This window comes from Siphateles boraxobius, unplaced genomic scaffold, assembly GCF_051911475.1.
Source record: "Siphateles boraxobius isolate OS27281-9 unplaced genomic scaffold, OSU_SipBor_1 41, whole genome shotgun sequence".
Taxonomy (NCBI): domain Eukaryota; kingdom Metazoa; phylum Chordata; class Actinopteri; order Cypriniformes; family Leuciscidae; genus Siphateles; species Siphateles boraxobius.
Window position 1 is genome coordinate 17,683,657 of NW_027509042.1, and position 23,955 is coordinate 17,707,611.

The following is a 23,955-nucleotide window of genomic DNA, read 5'->3' on the forward strand; positions in this document are numbered from 1 at the left end:
TGCATATAGGCCTGGCCTACAGGAAAGAACAGTTTCCCCCAGTTTCACAGACAAGGCTTAAGACAGTCCCAGACTAAAATGCATGTTTGAGCTGTTTTAACTGAAAGCAACTTGCACTGACATATCTTAAAATATGTCACTGCCATTGTTTTGTCTCATGCCATTGTTTTGTCTCTCTAATGTTTTTTTTTCTAAGGAACATATATAAAAGCTACTTGAATGTCCTAATTGAACTAAGGCCTAATCCTGGCTTAATCTAAACCCTGTCTGTGAAACCGGGCATTTATGTTTAATCTAATATTGTGTTGGTCAAACTATACAATAGGGGTGGGAGAAAAGATTCTCCCTCCAACGATTCTGAACTTAGTTTTTAACCGCAGGTGCACGATGTCGCTGCGTGTGTACGAGGACATTCGCGGGCTTCATTGCACAGGATATGCGCTGTAAGAAACGCGTCCTTTGCTTGATGTTAAGCTTGAAGTGTGCAGAATAATCCAACAACAGTAAAGATGAGAAAGAGAAAAATCAATCACAGCTCTTCAATGGAAAACATTCAGCCATATTCATAAATACTAAACGCACTCTTCATTTTTTGCTAGTAGTGGTTTTTTTTGTGCCTCATTATTTCAGGCTTTTATGTTTTGAAGCTATTTTAGTTTATATATTTAAAATTCCTAAAATGCAATTGTTTTAATTTTAATTATTTTTAATTATTTTAAAAAGTACTTATAATTACAAATGTAATTAAATAAAAAAGATTTTAAGTTTTATTAATAAGATTAATTAATAAGAAAAATAAGTAGATCAAGAATAGTTTTGGAATTGGATCTTGAGGTGCCTAAAGATTCTCACCACTACTATACAATGATTTATTGCTTGTCTTTGTTAAATAATACAGAAGATAAAGAGCTTGGTTAGAAAAGAAATTCGTTCAGTCCTAGTTCATTAATATACATACACATACAGACAGACAGACTCACAAATATACAGATAGCCTGTCGCCAAACAGGTTACAATGACCTCACTTTGTGCAGAGGAATTATTTTAGGAATTTAGTAAGACCATAATGCTCTCATCCTTCACAAAGAAGCCCAGGTTCCTATAATCCTATCTAAATTCATCCCAGATGCTGTATCATGCAAGTCCAACGGGCTTCAGGCTGTCAAAGATAATTCAGTACATTTGGATAATCAAGCAAAGCTTCAACATTCCAGTGCTGTTCCTGGCACTGCCAGTTTGCCTAAGGAATCTCAGAGAAAAGTAGTGAGACAATCCACTGAAAAACAGAGTGAGCAAAGAAAATCAAGTGAGTTAAACACACTGTAAATACTGCTACTTAACCTGCAACCAGTCTATTATGGATGTTTATTTTTATCTTCTGTAGCAGTCCCTTGTTAAGCTTTTTCCCTTTCGAGGCGTAATACAGTTCTCATAAAACATGTCTTCTTTCTTAACACTTGTCAATAAATAATTTTTCATTATTTACTCTGTCATCTGTATGCCTAAATGAAATCCAGACCATGACAACTAAATGTCTAATTTCAAAAGACCAGTACAATAAGAAACAATAGTTGAAAATTTCACAAATCTCTGAAATGTACAGTAGATGGCAATCATAATAATCTGAATTTGCAAACCATCCATCCTAAATAGTATATGAAAACTGAACGTTTAAAATAGTACGCCAACAGTTTTTATATTAGTAACCACCACAACCTCTTGCACCATAAAAGATGAGATTCCCTTTTTATTTTTCAGTTTAATAAAGGTGCTTAAGAAAGCAAGCTATGAACTTAGGTATCAACTGATTTCTCTCAATGCTAACAAAGACAATTTTATGGCCATATGATGTCTCTCAACACAGGTGCTGTCTTCATTCTCAAAGTATGTACTTTTCCATCACAACTGGGAGAACAAACTTCTACTGTATGGTACAAATAAATAAATTGAGATGTAGCACGTTTACAAATTTTTGTTCACGTAGTTTTCATAGATTATCTAATATTCCGGAAAATCTGAAGATACCGGTGGTGGTCATATAATTAGAATGTCATCAAAAAGTTGATTTATTTAAGTAATTTCATTCAAAAAGTAAAATTTGGATATTATATTCATTCATTACACCTAGACTGATATATTTCAAGTGTTCATTCCTTTTAATTTTGATGATTATGACTGACAACTAATGAAAACCCCAAAATCAGTATCTCAGAAAATTACAATATTGTAAAAAGGTTCAATATTGAAGACACTTGGTACCACACTCTAATCAGCTAATTAACTCAACACCTGCAAAGGCCTTTAAATTGTCTCTCAGTCTAGTTCTGTAGGCTACACAATCATGGGGAAGACTGTTGACTTGACAGCTGTCCAAAAGACGACCATTGACATCTAGCACAAGGAGGACAAGACACAAAAGGTCATTGCTAAAGAGGCTGGCTGTTCACAGAGCTCTGTGTCCACGCACATTAATAGAGAGGCGAAGGGAAGGAAAATATGTGGTAGAAAAAAAGTGTACAAGCAATAGAGATAACCGCACCCTGGAGAATATTGTGAAACAAAACCCATTCAAAATTTGTGGGAGATTCACAAAGAGTGGACTGCAGCTGGAGTCAGTGGTTCAAGAACCACCACGCACAGACGTATGCAAGACATGGGTTTCAGCTGTCGCATTCCTTGTGTCAAGCCACTCTTGAACAAGACACAGCGTCAGAAGCGTCTCGCCTGGTCTAAAGACAAAAAGGACTTGACTGCTTCTGAGTGGCCCAAAGTTATGTTCTCTGATGAAAGTACATTTTGCATTTCCTTTGGAAATCAAGGTCCCATGGTCTGGAGGAAGAGAGGAGAGGCACAGAATCCACGTTGCTTGAAGTTCAGTGTAAAGTTTCCAGTCAGTGATGGTTTGGGGTGCCATGTCATCTGCTGGTGTTGGTCCACTGTGTTTTCTGAGTTCCAAGGTCAACGCAGCCGTCTACCAGGAAGTTTTACAGCACTTCATGCTTCCTGCTGCTGACCAACTTTATGGAGATGCAGATTTCATTTTTCAACAGGACTTGGCACCTGCACACAGTGCCAAAGCCTCCAGTACCTGGTTTAAGGACCATGGTATCCTTGTTCTTAATTGGCCAGCAAACTCCCCTGACCTTAACCCTATAGAAAATCTATGGGGTATTGTGAAGAGGAATATGTGATATGTCAGAACCAACTATGCAGAAGAGGTGAAGGCCACTATCAGAGCAACCTGGGCTCTCATAACACCTGAGCAGTGCCACAGACTGATCGACTCCATGCCACGCCGCATTGCTGCAGTAATTCAGGCCAAAGAAGCCCCAACTAAGTATTGAGTGCTGTATAATGCTCATACTTTATGTTCATACTTTTCAGTTGGCCAACATTTCAAAAAAATCCTTTTTTTGTATTGGTCTTAAGTAATATTCTAATTTTCTGAGAAACTGAATTTGGGATTTTCATTAGTTGTCAGTTTTAATCATCACAATTTTATATAGAAATATATCAGTCTGTGTGTAATGAATGAATATAATATCCAAGTTTCACTTTTTGAATGAAATTACTGAAATAAATCAACTTTTTGATGATATTCTAATTATATGACCAGCACCTGTAAGTTCCCCATACCCAACTGGAATGTACTTGGAAGAGATTTAGGTCATACTTGGCAAAGGTATTTCATTTGTTTTGTCTATGGAACTAGTACAAGAACAAAAAGGTAAAAAAACACCAATATGCCAAGAATAAAAATGAACTCAATTTTGCAATATGATGACAGTCAAGTACAGAGAAGCTTTGGAAACCAACAGAATAAATGGATAAAGATGAGTGGTTACCCAACTAATGGTTCTGGGTTCACTTTTCATCTTTAGATATGACGTTTCCTGCATCAGCAGAATAATGGATTTATCTATCCATCTATATATATATATATATATCTGTCTGTTAGAAACACACCTTGACTATAATGTCAAAATCAACGAGAAAAAACCTCGATGAAAACAAAGACAACCAAGCCTTAATCTCGAAAAACAGGTGCAAAGGTTAATTTATGGCAAGATTTGACATCATATGATCCAGTAAAAACAACAAGCCTTTAAGAGCATCAATGAGGGGGGTAAAAAGCTTCAGTACATTATTAACCGCTCTTACCAATTTCTGAAGTGTGACGGGGTCTGCAGGGCTCACAGAAATGTTGTTTGATGAATAAATGTCCAGAGATGTGAAAAACCACAGATCCACTCAATCTTTAAACCATCTTCTGAAAGACTGTGCTAACAAATTAGAGGCTTCCACAAACTGACCTAACTTAAAGTTTTAGCTCCTTAAAGACCCCAGCAATGGCAGGAATTTACTTTTGAAAGTCACATGCACATCAAAACTATTGTATGTGCGGTGGCCACCAGAGTTTTAGAATTTTCTCCCTTATTTAACATTCTTTTTAGCTAATATGTGAGCTAAGATTGGCTAAAAATAAAAATAAAAGACACTTAATGGAGAACATTAGGCATCCCATGCTGAAAGTAAGAGAAACCAGTATTCTTTCCAATTTTATCTGCAAGGTCCTTCAGAGTTGATAAGTAACCAGAAAAGCACACAAAAAAAGTTTCGGTCACTGTTCAAAATGAGTTTTAAAAAAAAAACACTGCAAGAGACCAAAGTGCCATTTCCACAGCCATAGCTTAGAATGTATGGAACGTTTAAACTGCAAAATACACACATTAATAGAAGGTACATTCTAAAATGCATTTGTTGTTGGACAATGGAGACCCTTTCAAGGAATCACAATATAGAAAACTGTAATTGTGTTTTTGTAAAAGTGCTGCTTCAGTATTAGTAGATTATTTTTATGTTTCTACTTGCTATGGTGGAAAACCATGTATTTTATGTTTTCATAGCTTTTATTGGCAAAAACACTGAATATGTGCAAAAAGTCCATATTTACAGTGTTGTCCCTTCTTCATAACCTATGCAAAAATCTCCATTCTTTATCCACGGCAGTGTTTTCAGGCATAATTGTGATAGAGCTCACTCCCTTGGATAAAAAACAACCCCACACATGAATGGTCTTAGGATGATTCAATGCATGACACAGCACTCAAGGTAGCATTGACATTTTATTCTCCAGACAATTGATTTTCTAGGGCCTGGTTTCACAGACAGGGCTTAAATTAAGCCAGAATTATGCATAAGTTAAATTAGGACATTTAAGAAAAAATTTCTGGTGTGCATCTTAAGACAAAACAATGGCAATGACATTTTAAGATATGTCAGTTCAAGTTGCTTTCAGTTAAAACAGCTCAAACATGCATTTTAGTCTGGGACTAGTCTTAAAGGACAAGTTCCCTTTCGTGGGAACTCCTACGTCTCGTCGGAGGAGTTTCCAACGAATTGGGATCACGCTAGGGAGACCAACTGCCTTCGAGTGAACTAAAACAAGCCAATAAACAATGGCATGCAAGATTTGCATTCCGCAGGCCGCCTACCAGTGCGGGTATAAAGCGGAAGCAAGCGCATACACATTTGCTTTTTGCTTCGGAGCCGACCGGTTGTGTCCTCTGAGTGAATGAGTTTCAAGAAAGTGTTTTCTTTGTGCTCAACGAGTCTGCTCTTTTTCTGGATCTCTCTGTGTTGGTGTGACGACGCTTCAGTGATCTTCGCGAGCTCCCGGCTGCCGGTGGTGATTCACGCTAGGGCAGCGTTCGTGAACGAGTCATATTCTCACTGCGGGAACATGACTGTTGCGATGCTTAGATCGAGACTAAGATCCCTCAAACAAGGGAGAGTCCCTTTGGAGATTCCCCGATCTAGTTCTTCTTCTGGTTCACTTCAGAAGAAGGCTACTTCGGCTAATCCCATTGGTGGTCTGAGGGTTACAGTGAGGAATGTCCAGCCGGGTGAAAGACCCCCGCAGACTCCTCACTCCTCCGCATCGCTGCCATTGGAGCCTCCGGAGGAGGGCACTGGGCCATCTCGTGTGGTCCCAGTTGTTTCCTTCGGGGCTCTGCCGGAGGACCAGATGTCGATCGCTGCATCGGAGGGAGAGCGGTGATGACGACCCAACTGCGTTGCCCCCTTCTGGTGTGGTAGTGTTAGCCGAGCCGGATCCGGAAATGGCCGCTATGCTTTCCCGGGACGGCTGCGAGTGTCGGGCTCGAGTGGAACCCTCCACCGCGTCCCGAACCCTCGCGGCTCGACGATTGGTATCTCGGGGCGGCTCGTGCTGGTTCTCAGCGCCCCGCCTCGGTTCCTTTCTTTCCGGAAGTGCATGACGAGGTGACGAGGTCGTGGATGGCCCCTCTGAAGGCCAGACACAGATCGACTCCATCCTCCTCCCTCAGCACTCTCGATGGCGGGGCAGTGAAGGGATACGTGGACATCCCCCCAGTGGAACGGTCAGTAGCGATGCAGTTGTGTCCTAAGACTGCGTCCACCTGGCGGGGTACCCCCACGCTCCAGTCTGACTGGAAAGGCCTACAGCGTGTGCGGAGAAGCTGCTTCTGCCCTGCATGCCATAGCGCTTCTCCAGGTCCACCAGGCCAAAGCGCTCTCTGACATGCAGGAGGGTGGTACCGACCCAGGGGTGCTCCAAGAGCTGCGTACGGCGACGGACCTCGCCCTCCGGGCGTCGAAAATCACCGCACGTTCCCTGGGTCGGGCGATGTCCAAGCTGGTGGTCCCGCCAGCCTCCCAAGTTCGGGGGCATCCGCTTCACCAGTGTGCGGAGTGTCGATGTCCCTGTTTTGAGGAAGGAGATCGACGTCCTGCTGGCGAAGGACGCGATCGAGATGGTCCCTCCAGCCGAGATGAGGTCTGGGTTCTACAGCCCTTACTTCATTGTACCCAAGAAAGGCGGTGGGTTACGGCCGATCCTGGACCTGCGAGTTTTGAATCGGGGCCTACACAAGCTCCCGTTCAAAATGCTAACGCAGAAATGCATTTTTGAATGCATCCGTCCCCAGGATTGGTTTGCAGCGATCGAACTGAAGGATGCGTACTTTCATGTCTCGATTCTTCCTCGTCACAGACCGTTTCTTCGGTTTGCGTTCGAGGGTCGAGCATATCAGTACAAGGTCCTACCCTTCGGCTTGGCCCTGTCGGCCATTGTTCCCATGAGAGAACATGGCGTTCGCGTTCTCAACTATCTCGATGACTGGCTTATAATTGCTCACTCGCGAGATCTGTTGTGCGAACACAGGGACTTTGTGCTCTAGCACCTCAGCCGATTGGGACTTCAGGTCAACTGGGACAAGAGCAAACTCTGCCCCACGCAGAGGATCTATTATCTCGGTTTGGAGTTGGACTCGGTCAGTCAGACTGCGCGCCTCACCGAGGAGCGCGTCCAGTCAGTGCTCAATTGCCTCAAGTCTTCAAGGCAAGTCTGCGGTCCCACTGAAACAGTTTCAGAGGCTCCTGGGGCATATGGCAGCCGCAGCCGCAGTAACGCTGCTCGGCCTGCTTCATATGAGACCGCTTCAGCGCTGGCTTCACGATCGAGTCCCGAGATGGGCGTGGCAGAGCGGCACGTTCCGGGTCAACATTACCCCGCACTGTCGCCAAACCTTCATTCCTTGGTCGGACCCTGTGTTTCTACGGGCCGGAGTTCCCTTAGTCCAGGTGTCCAGGCATGCTGTGGTTTTCACAAATGCCTCTGCCAACGGGTGGGGGGCCACGTACAATGGGCATGCAGTTTCAGGTCTGTGGACGGGGCCTCAACTGCATTGGCACATCAACTGCCTAGAGTTGCAAGCAGTACGCTTAGCCTTGTGCCGCCTCAAGGGGCTGCTTCTACACAAGCATGTACTGGTCCGTACGGACAGCACTGCGACCTTTGCGTACATCAACCATCAAGGTGGTCTACGCTCCCGTCGTATGTCGCGACTCGCCCGCCATCTCCTCCTATGGAGTCAGTAGCATCTGAGGTCGCTTCGGCCCATTCACATCGCTGGTGCGCTCAACCGTGTAGCCGACAAGCTCTCACGGCAGCCGCCTCTTCCGGCAGAATGGCGACTCTATCCCCAGGTGGTTCAGCTGATTTGGGGAATCTTCGGAGCCGCTCAGATAGATCTGTTTTTCTCTCCGGACACGACCCACTGCCGGCTGTTTTATTCCCTGACCGAAGGATCCCTCGGCACGGACGCACTGGCACACAGCTGCATCCGAAAATATGCGTTTACCCCAGTGAGCCTTCTCGCACAGACTTTGTGCAAGGTCAGGGAGGACGAGGAGCAGGTCCTGCTTGTTGCGCCGTATTGGCCAAACCGGACTTGGTTCGTGGAACTCATGCTCCTCGTGACAGCCCCTCCTTGGCCCATTCCTCTGAGGAAGGATCTTCTTTCTCAGAGACGGGGCACCCTATGGCACCCGCGTCCAGACCTCTGGAATTTTCATGTCTGGTCCCTGGACGGGACACGGAGGTTCTAGGTGGCCTACCACATGCTGTGGTAGACACCATCACTTCCACTAGAGCCCCCTCTACGAGGCGCCTCTATGCGTTGAAGTGGAACCTGTTCGTCGATTGGTGTTCTTCCCACCGGGAAGACCCACGAACTTGCCCGATCAAAGTCGTGCTTTCCTTCCTGCAAGATGGGTTGGAGAGAAGGCTGTTTCCCTCCACCCTCAAAGTGTATGTTGCCGCAATAGCCGCTCATCACGATGCAGTAGAAAGTAAGTCATTAGGGAAGCACGACCTGGTCATCAGATTCCTTAGGGGTGCCAGAAGGCTAAATCCGCCTCGTAATCCGCACCCTGTTCCCTCTTGGGACTTAACTCTAGTGCTCAGAGCACTTCAGAGGCCCCCCTTTGAGCCATTGCAAACGGTTGAGTTTAATATCCTGTCTATAAAGACAGCTCTCCTGTTGGCGTTGGCCTCCTTTAAAAGGGTAGGGGATCTGCAGGCTTTTTCGATCGACGAATCGTGCCTTGAGTTCGGGCCGGGCTTTCTCATGTTGTTCTGAGACCCCAGCTCGGATATGCGCCCAAGGTTCCTAACACTCCATTTGTAGATCAGGTAGTGAACCTGCAAGCACTGCCCCCGGAGGAGGCAGACCCAGCCCTTGCTTTTCTCTGTCCCGTCCGCGCCCTGCATTGTTACGTGGACAGAACGCAAAGTTTCAGGACCTCAGATCAGCTCTTTGTCTGTTACGGAGGCCAGCAGAAGGGAATGGCTGTCTCCAAGCAGAGGTTAGCCCACTGGCTAGTGGATGCTTCGTCCGGGCTTATGCTTCCCAGGACGTGCCTTGCCCATCTAGGTTGAGGGTACACTCTACTAGGAGTGTTGCCTCCTCCTGGGCTTTGGCGCAAGGCGCCTCGCTGACAGACATCTGTAGAGCTGCGGGCTGGGCGACACCTAACACGTTCGCTAGATTCTATAGCCTACGTGTTGAACCTGTTTCCTCCCGTGTACTCGCTACGGCCAGTAACGCGACGAATTAGGTTATGTCGGCTTGCTACGCCATTCCCGCCTCTCGGCCGGATACGTGCGTCTTGTTACTCCGTTGGTTCCCCAACATACGGCTAACCTCGTGAGTTCCTCCATCACCCCTTCGGCACCAGGCGAGGCGGATCGCCCGGCGCTAGGTCTATTACCTCTCTTAGGAGTTGTGTGTAGACTGGGTGGCCTACAGTGGTCCCTTCGGCGACCCATTTTCTCCACGATTCAGCTACCCTCCGGGCTAGCATCGTGTCTTTCCCTCGACAGAGCATTCTGTCCTCCTTGCTGAGTACGCTCCCACCCCTTGGGCTGAGACTACCTCAAGGACTGCCATGTGTTTCACTACCCCATGGGTTAGTACACATGTGTATTCCAGTGCCTCCCTTCGGGCGGGCTTGGGCTTCCGTAGCGTTCCCTCCCACAGGTTGGGCATGCTTTCCCAGTGTTATCCATATCCACTGAGAGGGTCTTGCAGAACAGCAGTGTGATTTCCTAGCTAGCTCCCATCAAAGACGATAAGAAACTGCCCCGGCGGGTAGCTAAGCTGGGCGCTGGAAGGGTCCAGCACCATGGCGTTTTGTTAGGGATCCCAATTCGTTGGAAACTCCTCCGACGAGACGTAGGAGTTCCCACGAAAGGGTACGTCTCGGTTACGTATGTAACCCACGTTCCCTGAGTAGGGAACGGAGACGTCTCGTCCCGTCGCCATGCTGCTGTACCTTCGCGGAGGACTGGACACCATCCGGCTCCTCAGCGAAAAGCAAATGTGTATGCGCTTGCTTCCGCTTTATACCCGCACTAGTAGGCGGCGCGAGGAATGCAAATCTTGCATGCCAATGTTTATTGGCTCGTTTTAGTTCACTCAAAGGCAGTTGGTCTCCCTAGCGTGATCCTAATTCGTTGGAAACTCCTCCGACGAGACGTCTCCGTTCCCTACTCAGGGAACGAGGGTTACATGCGTAACTGAGACGTTCTGTATTTTACACTTAAAGCCCTGTTTTAAGATCGTTTCTGATTAAATTGAACGGTTAAGATTGAAATTTGGACAAATACTGCTGTCCAGAGAATTTTCGGTTTCTGTATTAGCACCCCCCACCCCCCAACCCACCACACCCCTCCCCCCAACCATTCCTAACACAAGAACACACTTCCCTCCATTTATAGCAATCAGTTCTTATAATCCAATCAGAATGTTAATGTGATTCCACTTGACTAGTACTTGTTCACACTTTCCCATGTGCTGATGATATGATAAGTGAACTTATGTTAGCTGGTCATTTTGTGCCAGTGCCAAAAAACAGTGATATTTGGGTTTTTGTGATAAAGTCGTTGGCCAATTAAGCTTTTTGCAATTATTTCAAATGCACCTGATCCGTCTGTGCAATAACCAAGAAACTAATCGAATCAACACTACAACAACTGAAGCATCAAACTTCACAAAATGTGCTTCACTGCCAAAACATTTGGCCATGTCTATACAGCATTTACACTCTCAAAAGTGACAGTAAAGACTTTATGTTGTAAAATTAGATTTCAAATAAATGCTGTTCTTTTAAATTTTGTATTCAAAGATCAAAATGTATCACTGTTTCCACAAAAATATTAAGCAGAATAACTTTTTTTTAAAAACATTAATCTAATAAGAAATGCTTCTTAAGAACCTAATCAGCATATTATAATGATTTCTGAAGGATCATGCGACACTAAAGACTGATATGGCTGTAATGGCTGCTAAAAATTCAACTTTTCCATCACATTACATCATCATTACATTTTAAAATATATATATTAACTAAAAGGGTTCATTTAAATAGTAATATTTCACAATATTTTGGTTATTACAGTATTTTTGATCAAATAAATGCAGCCTTGCCGAGACAGACTTCTTCCAAAAACATAAAATATAGGCCTATAGACTTATTAAAGGGTAACTAAACCCCTAGTCAAAGCCTGACTCCACCCACTGGCAATATTTGAAAAATGCTGGAAAAGTGGGCAGACCCCAGCAGAGATAGAGGGGACGAACCGAGGGCAGAGCGGGGGGGCGTGCACCTGAGACCCGCAGTGACAGCTGCTGTCAAACTAGCTAAAATGGAGTGACGCAAGTAGCTTTGCAACAGAGCGGTCATTTGAAGTCGAGAACTTTTCTCCCCCACCTTCACCTGAAGTGGAGGAGGGTGAATTGTCTGTGGACACCAGCTCAAACTGCGGTCTTAACTCCCGCATCGCGTTCGGCATCCGATTATTCTTATATTCAGTCATTTTGAGGTAATTTTTTCCAGGATAATTATTACTATTACGTTCATTATATTTTGCTGCTATGTGAAAAAAATAATCAGCAAATCGCGCCGGCACGTTTGTCGACACCAGAGGATTAACTTTAGCCTAATAAGAAGGAACATAAATTGTGATTAAAAATATATGCTCACTCACATCATGAGTCACATCACCACCGCTGCGGTGGTGGAGTTTATGCAGGAAGAGCATCGTTTGGCAGCGCAAGCTGTGTGGAGAAGCCCATTTCCACCTCCATTGCGTTGGAGAAGCAATCCCACGTAAAATGCAGGTTGCAAACTGGAGCAATAGGCGAGATTAACTACCTAGGCTACACGAAATAATCTAAATAACTATATAAATGCTATACTAACTAGATGCTAATATATGTCTATCCTGATCGTTTTCAATACTCGTAATTCCAACTCCTGACTCGCTACAGTAGCCTAGTTTTGACGGAACCAGATGCTTTTATACCAGGGGCAGCCAAGGGCGTGGTGAGCTCGCACCAGGGGCGTGACAGAGTGACGTCAGAGAGTATTCTACGTCAGAGAGTACCCCTACTGCAGGAGCTTTCCGTTTAACCCTCAGACGTTTTTACACCATATATTTGAAAATTAAAACACTTTATACTATTGGTGGGCCGTTATCGGCGTTAACGTGCTGCGTTAACGTGAGAATCTTATCGGGCGATAAAAAAATATTGCCGTTAATCTATTCTCAAAGTTGGGTTGGGATCATAAAATAGCTTTTTCGAATATCGTTATATTTTCGCGCAAATTGCGCAGCAGGGTATTTTCCTGTCAGGGACACAAGGTGTATACTTTTACATGTTACATTGGGCGATCGTTCCTCTCGTTACTTTACATGTTGTTAAATGAGTTTATTCCAAGCGCGCTGTATTTTATGGGCATGAGCGATGCTCAATTTACAAATGAATCACTCTTTTGGGTCGATTCTGTTCAAAGACTTCATCAAACAAGTTGGCAGATCTGTCTAAATCGGTTCGCGAATCAGTTCTGTTCAGTCCTCACGCACTGAATCACTGAAGCGCGTTCAATCGCAATCGACACGGAGTCGTAACAGGAAGATTTAAGAACACCAAGAGCTACAGTTTAGTCTAGTGAAAGCAAATCTGCAAATGCATCATATTTTTTGCCAGCGATGAAGATCTTTATTAGTTGAACATCTTCGTAAGCTGTCTGTGAATGAATGATTCAACAGGACGATACATTCGATTTCATTTCATTTCAGGTAATACATTTTACAACCAAACAGATTATTACGCCACGATAGCACTACTAAAAAGTATGACATTATCTGTTGGACATATACATTAATTCATAGGCTACAAAATAAATAAGCTACCATTGTGTACAGTTTATGAAATGAACACCCGCCATCCCGCGGTAATGTGTGTGTATTGCGCAGGGGCATAGTCACACGAATTGTTTACACTGATTGAAACTAATTTGTTTAAAAAGGATGAGCTTTTGCCGGTAAAGGCAGGTTCACATAAAATCATTATGACATATGACATTATTTTTTGATCTAACGAGCATCTGGTTTGGCGATGCAAAAACGGACTGTAGCTACATCATGCTTATTGTTTTTTTCTTCTTCCAATTAGCCTAAATTACTATGTTTAAAAAAAAACGACGAAAACATGTTACTTGTTCAATTAATAAACAGTTTGTTTGATGACAAATCTCTAAAGATGAAATTGGCCTCCCTTTCTGTCATTGTAATTGTGCGTTTTATTTATTTATTTATTTTATTTTATAATTTTCTTTGAACGATATTCGACTTTTGCTCCTCCATTGTCGAATGGCATTTTTGGCAGAAATTAAAATCCCTACGCGAGGCAAACTATTCTCAAAGACTTACTTTTAGACATTATTTGGGTAGCACACATATTCTAAATGACTTCGGCAGAATTCAAATGAGCCATTTTAATCTAGATTAATCTAGATTAATTCCAAGATTCCAGTGAGATTAATCTAGATTAAAAAAATTAACTACTTTAACTACTTTATACCCAAATGTCAAAAAATGTACTCGAATCAATGAACAGCATTTATGAAGCTCCATTCTTACAGATAATTAACTAAAAAAAGTTGTTTTAGTGTTTAGTTGCCCTTTAAACTCAGGTGATACACCACATGACTCAGGAAATTTACTAAATTAATAAGAAATAATATATATAATATGCTATAAAATATATTTAAATTAAATAAATAATAAAATGTATTAAATGGCTTAAAACTTTCTGGTATTCATAATTATAATGTGCAGCTTTGTGCATGTAATACAACTCTGATTAATAGCTCATTCTTATATCATTAGTACAGGGTGGGAAAACTTTCTAGTGTGCTTAATCCATCCTGTTCTATCCTTCAAACATTAAGGGCAATATTGGTCATAAATAGTTCCTATGACTTTGAAAGATGGAGACTATGTGGTACTTGGATGATCTGATTTGACCAAACGTGATCAGTATGAAAACCACTGCAACTCAATTTGCATATGGGTTCAGTTTTGTTTTTCCTTTAAATTCTCACAACATAAAGCTCAACATATTTGTCCAAACAAACAACTGTACTAACTTTACTTTAAATAGCACTTTCTATGAGGTCTTATGATGTCTCATGACATAAACTCTGGTACTGTCAAATAACAAAGAACGGATTTATAGACTAATTAGGTGTACTAAGGGTCCATGGTTGAAGATTAAGAGACACTTTTCTGGTGCCCTATGATAAATCAATTTTAAAACTGTCTGTTTCTCAACAAAGTGACTGCATTTTGATCGTTCCGATTTGAGACTGAAAGGTTAGACATTATGCACGTGCATATCTGCTGACATGCTGTCTGTTCCAGCCTGTATTGCATGGACAAAGAAAGAAATTGCTTTGCTTGAATTGCCCATATTTTAAAACATGAATTGTCTTTCTTTGCATGCTGCTTTCTTGTGAGAACTGTATGACTTCGAGAGTAAAACTTCCAGAAGAAAAGGGTTCATGCGTTGGCCGGGAATCGAACCCGGGTCAACTGCTTGGAAGGCAGCTATGCTAACCACTATACCACCAACGCTCTGTGCAAATTGCGGCACCATTCAAGCTCACGTCACTAAACATAGCTGACGAGATCACACTTCTAATATACTATAAAGTTGATGTGGGAAAAAAAAAATATATATATGAGGAATATGAAAATTAGAAATACAGCTTAACCCTTAATAATATTAAATTAAAGCAAATATACTTTCATTAAAGCAAATATAATAACGTTAAAATATTAGCCTATATTTCATTTATATATAGGCTAACTGTTGTTGTTATTATTATAAATAATTTATATAGCTTAACAACATTTTTCTCTATGCTTTTTGGATACTGCTTTAAAGTTAAACAGAGGTCTCTCTCTCTCTCTCTCTCAAAATCAACAATAATTCCAAATTTAGATGAACAGTCCTGAGGTCACTGTCCAACATGTAGACGACGGATGACTTACCTTGGTTATAAGAAGAGGTTCTCTGTGCTCCAATCCACCTCTAAGGGTGAACCCCCATGGTGCTCCCCCAGAGAGTGTCACATCCACCACTTTCCATCCCTCACCATTACCGTGATGTTCATCAAAACTCACAGATCTTTCTGAACTGTAAAAGATCCTGTGGTCTCCTTCTGGAAAGCCGGAGTACTGGTTGATCGTGTCCATTTCATGCGCAACCTGTCTCTCAACCAACAGAATATGGCAGTCTTTTGTAGGCTACTTAAATGCAAATGTGGATGTATCAATTCCAAAGTCAAAATCCCACAGTCTTCCACATCAACAGCAGCTGTTAATGTTAATCCACAAGAACATCACATGGACGTCTCTGGATACTTTGTTGCGTTGTTTCCTCTAGTCAAGACATCATTTAAGAGCGTTATTTAATTAAGTGGACTGTACATTTACAAAACAAACTTCCAAACTAAAACAAATTTAATTCCTGAAACGAAGCGCGATTTTAACAGAAATGTTAAGTCGTGTTTGTTTGTGGTTTATCTGACCTCTCTCTTTATGTTAGCATTAGCCAAATGATTCAGTTTAAGTTTGTCTCGCCATCAAAATCAAGTATTTCCTAAAATAATAATAAAAACGCTCACTGACTGACTGTCGATAACGCAACCGTCCGGATTCAAGTCGTTAACCAGAAATACTGATTAGCCGTACGGATTTTGCTGCTCATAGTGACGGTTATGTCCAGTCCTGTGGTGAGTGTGTGTGTGTGTGTGCCGGTGGAGCTAGTCAGCTAACCGCGAGTCATATTCAATCAACAAGTGGATGAACACCGTACTTTACATCTCTTCTCTGAGCCACAGTATAAGTTTTCCAACTATTGTACGAACCGAAACAAATAGATTTCTCTCTTAGTTTTTATCCTAACGCAGAACATACTCGGAGATGAGACACAAAGGCTGCAATGCCTGATGGCAGAAGGCTGATCTCTGTTGGGTTAGTGTGGATTACGCTAACGAGACTCAATCTACCTGTGCGCTCGTCACCAACTCTGACAAGAGAGCAGCAGCGACCTCTACTGTTCACTGTGTGTGGCCGCACTAGTTTGCAAGCGCTTATAAATAAAATCATTGAAAAGCATGTGCTTTGAAGTAGGCTTATTTATTTAAACTTTTTATTTTTTATAATGAATGTACTGTTTTTGATTTGGGGCTCGGTGTCAAAGGAGATAGGTTAAAACTGGGAATTCTCTGTGGCCAGTTTCATCTCATGTAAAGTCACTGATTCTGAGCCCAATTCTAGGCTTTTGTGTTGATTAAAAGTTATTCTGTGACTCTCTTTGTTCATCATTTAACAAGAAAGATGCAAAAACAGCTCTGTTGATTTAAAAAATGGTTTCATTATACGAGTTACCTGAAGGTGACTATTTTTAAGTTTCATATTACTTATTTTTATTAATTTATTGTTTAATTTCTATTGCTTTAGATGTTTGTGAATTACCTTTTTAGTTGACTGTCTCTGTTTACTCTTTCTTGTTTAAAAATATATTTTATTGCCTTGATCTACCTATTCTTATCCCGTTTTCTTAAGTTTTTTTTTGTTCAATAATTAAAAAAATAATTTATTTATCGAAATAGTAAAATATTGGTAGTGACTTTATTCAAAAAATTTGCAAAAGTGCTTATAATTTGAGGAAGATTATGTGGGCCATTTTTAAAATATGGTGACAAATATGTCCCTTGATATGTCAGTCATGAAAATTAATATTCAAGAAAGTCCAAACAAAGGCATCATAACCTTACATTTTATTTAAAAACAGGATTTTGTGTGTATCTTTATTTTGGTTATCAGGTATTGTAAATCTGTCTTATATATACATACAGTATGTATACATGTGGTTTTCCATTGTTTAACGTTTGAGTAAATAAAACAATCTTATAAAATGAATCTTTTATGAGAACTTGTCACTTGTTCAAACTAATAACAAATTATTGACCAAAATAGGCAAAAACTGATCAAGAGAGCAAATAAAGTATGAATGTGGTAAATAAAGCGTTCTCACAAATTGTATTTCTTATAATAAAAACCTCATAAAACATACATCAATAATGCATGCAACATGGCATCTCTTCCCAAAGAGGGCACTCACTAGCTTTCCATTGATTGATTCATGATCAGTTCATGGTTTAAAGTTCTATGAAAATAAGTTCCCAGTTGACATAACAAATCAGTGCATTAGATTCACTCTGTTTCACTAGCCTAATTTTGAAAACATGATATGTCTCAGAAGTATATTATGATAGGCATGCAGACTGAGCTGCCCACGTTCTTGGTTGTAAAAAAAATCATCATCTTTGTGCTTGCTAAGGCACATACCTAATGGGTGAAAAAATAATCAGCTGTGTTGCTTACAAAGCAATCCTAGAGTAAGAAAATCCTCTGTACTTGCCAGAGAGAACCATTTTGCAGAACACACACATACACTCTGTGTGTAGGCCTTCTATTGTGCCTACATTTTAAACCTAAAAGCTAGTCTCTAAATAAAAGTGTATTCGCAGCTCAACCTTCCTGTTAAAGGTACACTCTGATGCCACTGTAGAAATGCACAGTTCACAGTGATTCATTTATTATAACAATAACAAGGTCGTTATCATAAAGCATTTACTTCATAGCATCTTTATTTTAGGTTACACCAGATTTAAACTCAATTAAAGCTCAGCATGAGTTTGTTGATTTTAAAACTAATAATAAAAAGTAAGAAAATATACAGAGCTGCCATGAGTAAAGCCAGCGATGAAGATTACTAATACACCACCAATTATGACTCACCCATTTATTTATTTTTTTGAAGATTATTAGGGATGATTCCTTAATAAGCTTACTATATTTTCATGGGGTGACATCTGTGGTTAAATTAGCATGAATATTGCACTGCAAAGTATTGAAAGGCCAGAGATTATTACTGAACACCATAAGAAACTATCAAGGAAACTTGATTTATGTCATATCTCAGAAGATTTTATTGGACCATCAATCATAGAAAGGTACAGCAGAACCTCCGTATTTTATAGTACTGAGTGAGAAAAGCAAACAAGCAAGCAGGACTATCTATCCCCTGTAGTTTCATTGTCACTGACAGCCAAAAAGCACAAGAGCATTTACAAATTCAGCAACAGGTCATTAGAGACCTCTAAACCAGTAGTTCTTCTCATCAGCTCTCCCCATGCTAGCATAAAAAGAAATAGTTCTGCAAATTACCCAATTGCTACACAAATTAATAATGAGGTATTATTATACATTTGGATTAGAAACTAGTATTTCTATGTCAAAGTAAATGGTTCCACAAGCACATTGGTAGTAACATATCTTGGATGTTATGCAAATTTCTTCAGATAAGTGTCTGCCAAGTAGAAATGTATAAATGTACTAATCTTAGTGATATCTACCAATAAATAAGACAGAATTTGAGATGGTGGAAGACTTGATAAATATTATATGTATGCGATTCTACATGTGCAGTCACCATGAAATCAAAAGTGACCTTTCATATGTATGTACTGAATATTGCAGTATTTATTATACATTATTGCATATTGTTATTTCTTTTATTAATGTGCATTTAAAATCTTAAATCAAAATAACTTACCCTCACACTTGCAGAAACATCTCGTCTCTTCTATGATGACATGTTTACTGGCACGAGGGCGGGATCAACCTGTCACTCACATGAGATCGACCAATAGCAGACCCCAATGATCCAAACAATCCCGATGGACAACATAAAGTCCCCCCCCACACACACACACACAGTTGTTCAAGAAGCCGTTTCAGACAGATATTCATCCCAGTATAGGGAAGAAAAGACTATTGCAACTTCCGTTTCATGCTGACCCTTAAAAAGTTTTCTCACTTTTATTATGCTTACATTATGGTGTCCATGTAAATGTTTGACACACTACGTACGATTTATAACAACAGCTTTGGTATATGGAACACATGCAGTTCACACTAATTGTTTTTATATCAGTGTCAAAAGTGTAAAGATGTTCTCATGATCTCATCTTGGTATACAGAAAGAAAAACACACATACATTTTCTGTATAATGTCTATAACAGAAGCTCTAGAAATGAAGTGTTGATACAATGGCAGAGCTAAGAGGTGTGAGCAAGAGTGCTGCATGCTGTCCTTGGTGTACTGCCATGGAAACGGCACAATCAGACTTACTTTTGAACATTTTTATTTTATTTATTTATTTATTTATTGGTTGTTTCTTCAACCTTATAGAAACAATGTTTTCAATCAGTCTTAAAGGGGTAGTTCACCCAAAAATAAAAGTTCTGCCATTAATTACACCCCCTCATGACGTTCCAAACCCTTAAGACTTTCATTCATCTTCGGAACACAAACTAAGATATTTTAATGAAGTCCGAGAGCTTTCTGTCCCTCCGTTAAGAGTTACCCAACTACCACTTTGACGCTTCAAAAAGTTTATAAAGAGATCGTAAAACTAATCCATATGAATTGAGCAGTTTAGTCTAAATTGAGCTATTTCTGAAGAGACTCGATCGCTTTACATGATGTACAGATTGAATTAAGGCCAATATTCACATATAAACATTCATCAACTCACACATCAGTTGTGGTAAACGGACACTCAAGCATGTTCGCTTGACGTGCGAGAACCAATAAGGTTCATGTTTCGCAGCACATTTAAACTTCTGCAATGAGGTTTGTTCTCGCGCATCAAGCAGGTTCAGTTGAGCTTCTGTTTATGTTCCCTGATCAATGTTTATATGTGAATAAAAAACTAAATTAAATGTGTTCATCATGTAAAGCGATCGAGTCTCTTCAGAAAATTTGGACTGAACGATTAAATTCATATGGATTAGTTTAACAATCGCTTTATGAACTTTGTGAAGCATCCAAGTGGTAGTTGCGTAGCTGTCAACAGAGGGACAGAAAACTCTCAGTGAACTATTAATTTAAAGCAGTTGAGTTATGAGCAATTTCAAAATCATTCTGACTGCAATAAATTGATATTTTTTGATAAATGTTTACCTCCAACACCCATTACTAAGAAGAGGGAACATAAAGGTCTTGCATTCGTTACTATTTAAAATGAATCCAAGCAAGCATTGTCTATGAAATATAAAATTCAAGCTGATGTAGTCAAGAACAAAATACAGAATGAGCATGAGCATTTTTAAAGAGTTTTTAGATTCATTCCTTCTGCACTGCACTTTTCAGAGATCAGGCTGTTGCTAAGCAACTGTAAAATAAAGCAGAATCCTCTTAAGTCAGATAACCTCCTAACAATTGCTGTACAATATCTGTGTTCAATGTGTATTTCTCTTAGCTGATGGCCTGTTGTTACTGTAATATGGAAAAAGTGAATGTAACTGAAGTCTAGATACAAGGAACAGCACGCCATTCAAACTCTCAAATATAAGACAACAGTTTTTGCCCTGTGGATAAAATCCACCAATGGCTTGAAATATTATATGTGAGAAAACAGGAAGCTTCAAAAGGTCTGTTGTTTACTCTTTTCGTTCTTTATTGCAGTGTGCAAGTTTAACTCTATCATTTAAGTGTAAGTAGGCTATATTTGAATGGTGTGTGGCATCAGTTTAGATAATATTGAATATGAAAATGGCCAGCCACGTTTATTTTCTTTAAAAATACGTGTAATTACCACTGTCATTTTATCTAATGCAAAGCACTTTCAAATAGCTCAGTATACGTAATCTATAAAACATTGCAGGCTATTCTGAGTTTCTGTGATGCAAAAGAGATATTAAATTACTGTTGCTCAGTGAAAGGGAAAGTGGCTCACTGGTGTATGTTGTGCATGATCTATAGTTGCCATGGTAATGATGGCTGAGTACAGTAATGAATATCATAGAGCGGTATAGTCTAGTGTACTCACAGCATAACATTTCTTATTTTCACACACAAATAAGACAAGGAACTGTCTAACTAATATATACATGACCTGTCAAAAGTTTGGAAATGTTTAATGTTTATGAACAAATTCTCTTATTTAATAAAAAATACAGTAAAACAGTAATAGTGTGAAATATTATTATAAGTTGTCTATTTGAATATATTTTAAAATGTAATGTAAACTTTTGACTGTATGTGTGTGTGTTTATATATGAACACAAAGTTCTGACATGAAACTCTAGATGGTGCAGGGTGATAGGTCCTTAACTCAATCTGCTTGCACTCACATCATTCTCTATATGGCACAGTTGATTGGTTCCTGCTGTATCACTAGCCAATGAGCTCGTTGTTCAACCTTTTAACATTGCTCAGAATTTGCTGTAGCAGTGCAGCACGCTTTCAGAAACTCTCCACCTTCCCCAGCTCCACCATCTGCTATGGGTCGTTCATTATGCTATACAGCAGCAGCATGTTTTACTTGCTTGCAGCAGCGTGTTGTGTTTGTATTGGCAGAAGCAAGTCCCATACTTGCTCGGCAGCAGCAAAAAAATAAATAAATCAACAGCAACAACAATAACAGCAGCAGCGTAGCAGATCTATTCAGCCAAGACCAAATATCAACATAGTCATATCCAATACCATGAAAAACACTTTGAGAGTTGTCATGACAGATGTATGTATATGCAACTTTTAATGCCTTCTGCAGGCTCAAAATTATTCAACACCCTGAATCCCTTACAACAGCACACATCTGCAAAACAGGTGTTGTCTCAAGCACACCTGATGCAACTAATCAAGAGCTTCATTAGTTGCACCAGGTTTGCTTGAGCTAGAACACTTGAAATATCTGAACTGGCTGGGTTTGTTAAGTGTCACGTTTGACTGTATGTTAGAAATATGGCTAAGTCAAAAAAATGGTCCAAAAAGTTAAGAAAAGATAGCATCACCCTTCTTAAACAAGGAACAGGATACAAAAAGATAGCGAAGGCACTACATTTTCCTAGAGACACCATTGGAAGCATAGTTCGCAAATTAAAACGTAAAGGAACAGTGGTTACACTACCTGGACAGGGCAGAAAAAAGGAAGCTATCAACAGCTGCAATTAGATTTCTGAGAAGGCAGGTTCAGAAAAACCCTCAAGTGACTGCAAAAGACCTGCAGCAAGACTTGGTGGCAACTCCAAGATGTACACCACTACTGACTCAAAAGCACAAGAAAAGTGCAAAAAAATATTTTTGGGATTCTGTTCTGTGGAGCGATGAAACAAAACTGGAACTTTTCGGTGCTGGATTAGCGGTATTTCTTGAGGATGAAGAATATGTATGCTGAAAAGAACACTCTGTGTACAATTAAGCATGGTGGTGCTTGGTGATGCTCTGGGGCCGCTTTGCATCCTCTGCCACTGGAAACCTGCACCGTGTGGAAGGCAAGATTGATTCGTTGAAGTATCAGGAAATCCTAGGAGAAAATGTCATGTCGTCAATGAGGAAGCTGAAGCATGGGCATCTTTGGACCTTCCAACAGGACAATGATCCTAAGCATACCTCAGATTCCACCAAGAATGGTTGTAGAAGAAGTCCTGGAAGATTCTACAGTGGCCATCACAGTCACCCGACTTGAACGCAACTCTGGTGGGATTTGAAGGCAGTTGCAGCACGCAAACCCAAGAATATTACTGAACTGAAGGCCATTGCTCATGAGGAATGAACTAAGATTTCTTAGTTAGAAACACTGCCAGAAGCTTGTGCTGTTTATACGTCTTGTTTGCAGCAGGTCATAACAGCAAAAGGTTGATCTACTAAAGTACTAAAAATGCTTGCCATGAAGGGGTTAAATAATTTTGAGTCTGCCAAAAGTTGCATTTTCTGTTGAATTTGGGGAAACCACTTGAAACATTTGTTGTTGAGGTATTTCCATTTTGTTTGATTTGTTTATTGCAAACAGCAGAACATCTGTAAATTAACCTGATTTGCAATGGGGGTTGACTTTTTTCATTTTTTTTATCTAATAATTGGTGATTCATTTGAGTGTTGGATTCCAGACCAGGGTGTGACAGTTTCGGCAAGATTCTCTCACGATTACACTGTGCATTTGGCAACGTTTATCCAAAGCAAATGACAGATAGTCAAGGGAATTTAACTAGCCTACGTGCATTAGGCTACCTGGGAAATCAAACCCTCAATGCTGCATTGCTAGCGCTGTTTGAGCTATATACCCTGACTTTTGTGATTAATTGAAGCATTGCTGAAAAATCATGAAAGATTACGAGGACTGGAAATATATTGTTTGAAAGATCGAACTTTTTGTTTTGATTTCCTTTTGGGCTCTCCATCATTCTTAGGAAATCATACAATCTGTGTTTTTCTCACAACGCTTGCAGCGGTTTCTCTCACTAATGCTGAAATAAAAACCCGGTATAGAGAAGAGCAGGAGCCAGTGATCACAGAACACTGAGCAAGGGGAAATAAATATCGGTGACTCCGCTTTATATGCCAGACCGGTTTAATCTGTTCGTTGATTGCAGATGCTCAATTAACTATTTTTTATAGAAGAAATATACGAGCTAACTAATACCGCAATCGTAGCCTACTTGATAGCCTACAATAATTGCTTTTACATCCGAATCACGTCACGATTGTGCTTCAACAATAATAATGCTTAAATTAACACATAAACCAAATAGCCCATTATGCTTGACAGCTGTTTGTTATTCTAGGTAGAAAATAAAGGTGCGTGAGACGCTCAAATATAGACATAAGCTCGCTATAAACTCACGTGGCCTGTAAACACATG

General features: G+C 40.6%; 1 protein-coding gene and 1 non-coding gene across 4 annotated transcripts in view; both read right to left on the bottom strand.

Moving 5' to 3' along the window:
• Positions 1-16,270, bottom strand: part of shroom2a (shroom family member 2a) — a 53,887-nt gene extending 37,617 nt beyond the window's left edge. For 2 of the 3 annotated variants that reach the window (XM_077198725.1, XM_077198734.1), the window contains exon 1: positions 15,230-16,241. In XM_077198725.1, the coding sequence (XP_077054840.1) occupies positions 15,230-15,433 (204 nt within the window). In that variant the 5' untranslated portion in view covers positions 15,434-16,241. Of the gene's footprint in view, positions 1-15,229 lie in introns of all 3 variants that reach the window. The other variant, XM_077198726.1, reaches the window with a different exon arrangement.
• On the bottom strand, positions 14,738-14,809 carry trnag-ucc (transfer RNA glycine (anticodon UCC)). Its single transcript has one exon. It is a non-coding gene; the product is annotated as a tRNA-Gly (tRNA).
• Positions 16,271-23,955: the final 7,685 nt, after the last annotated feature.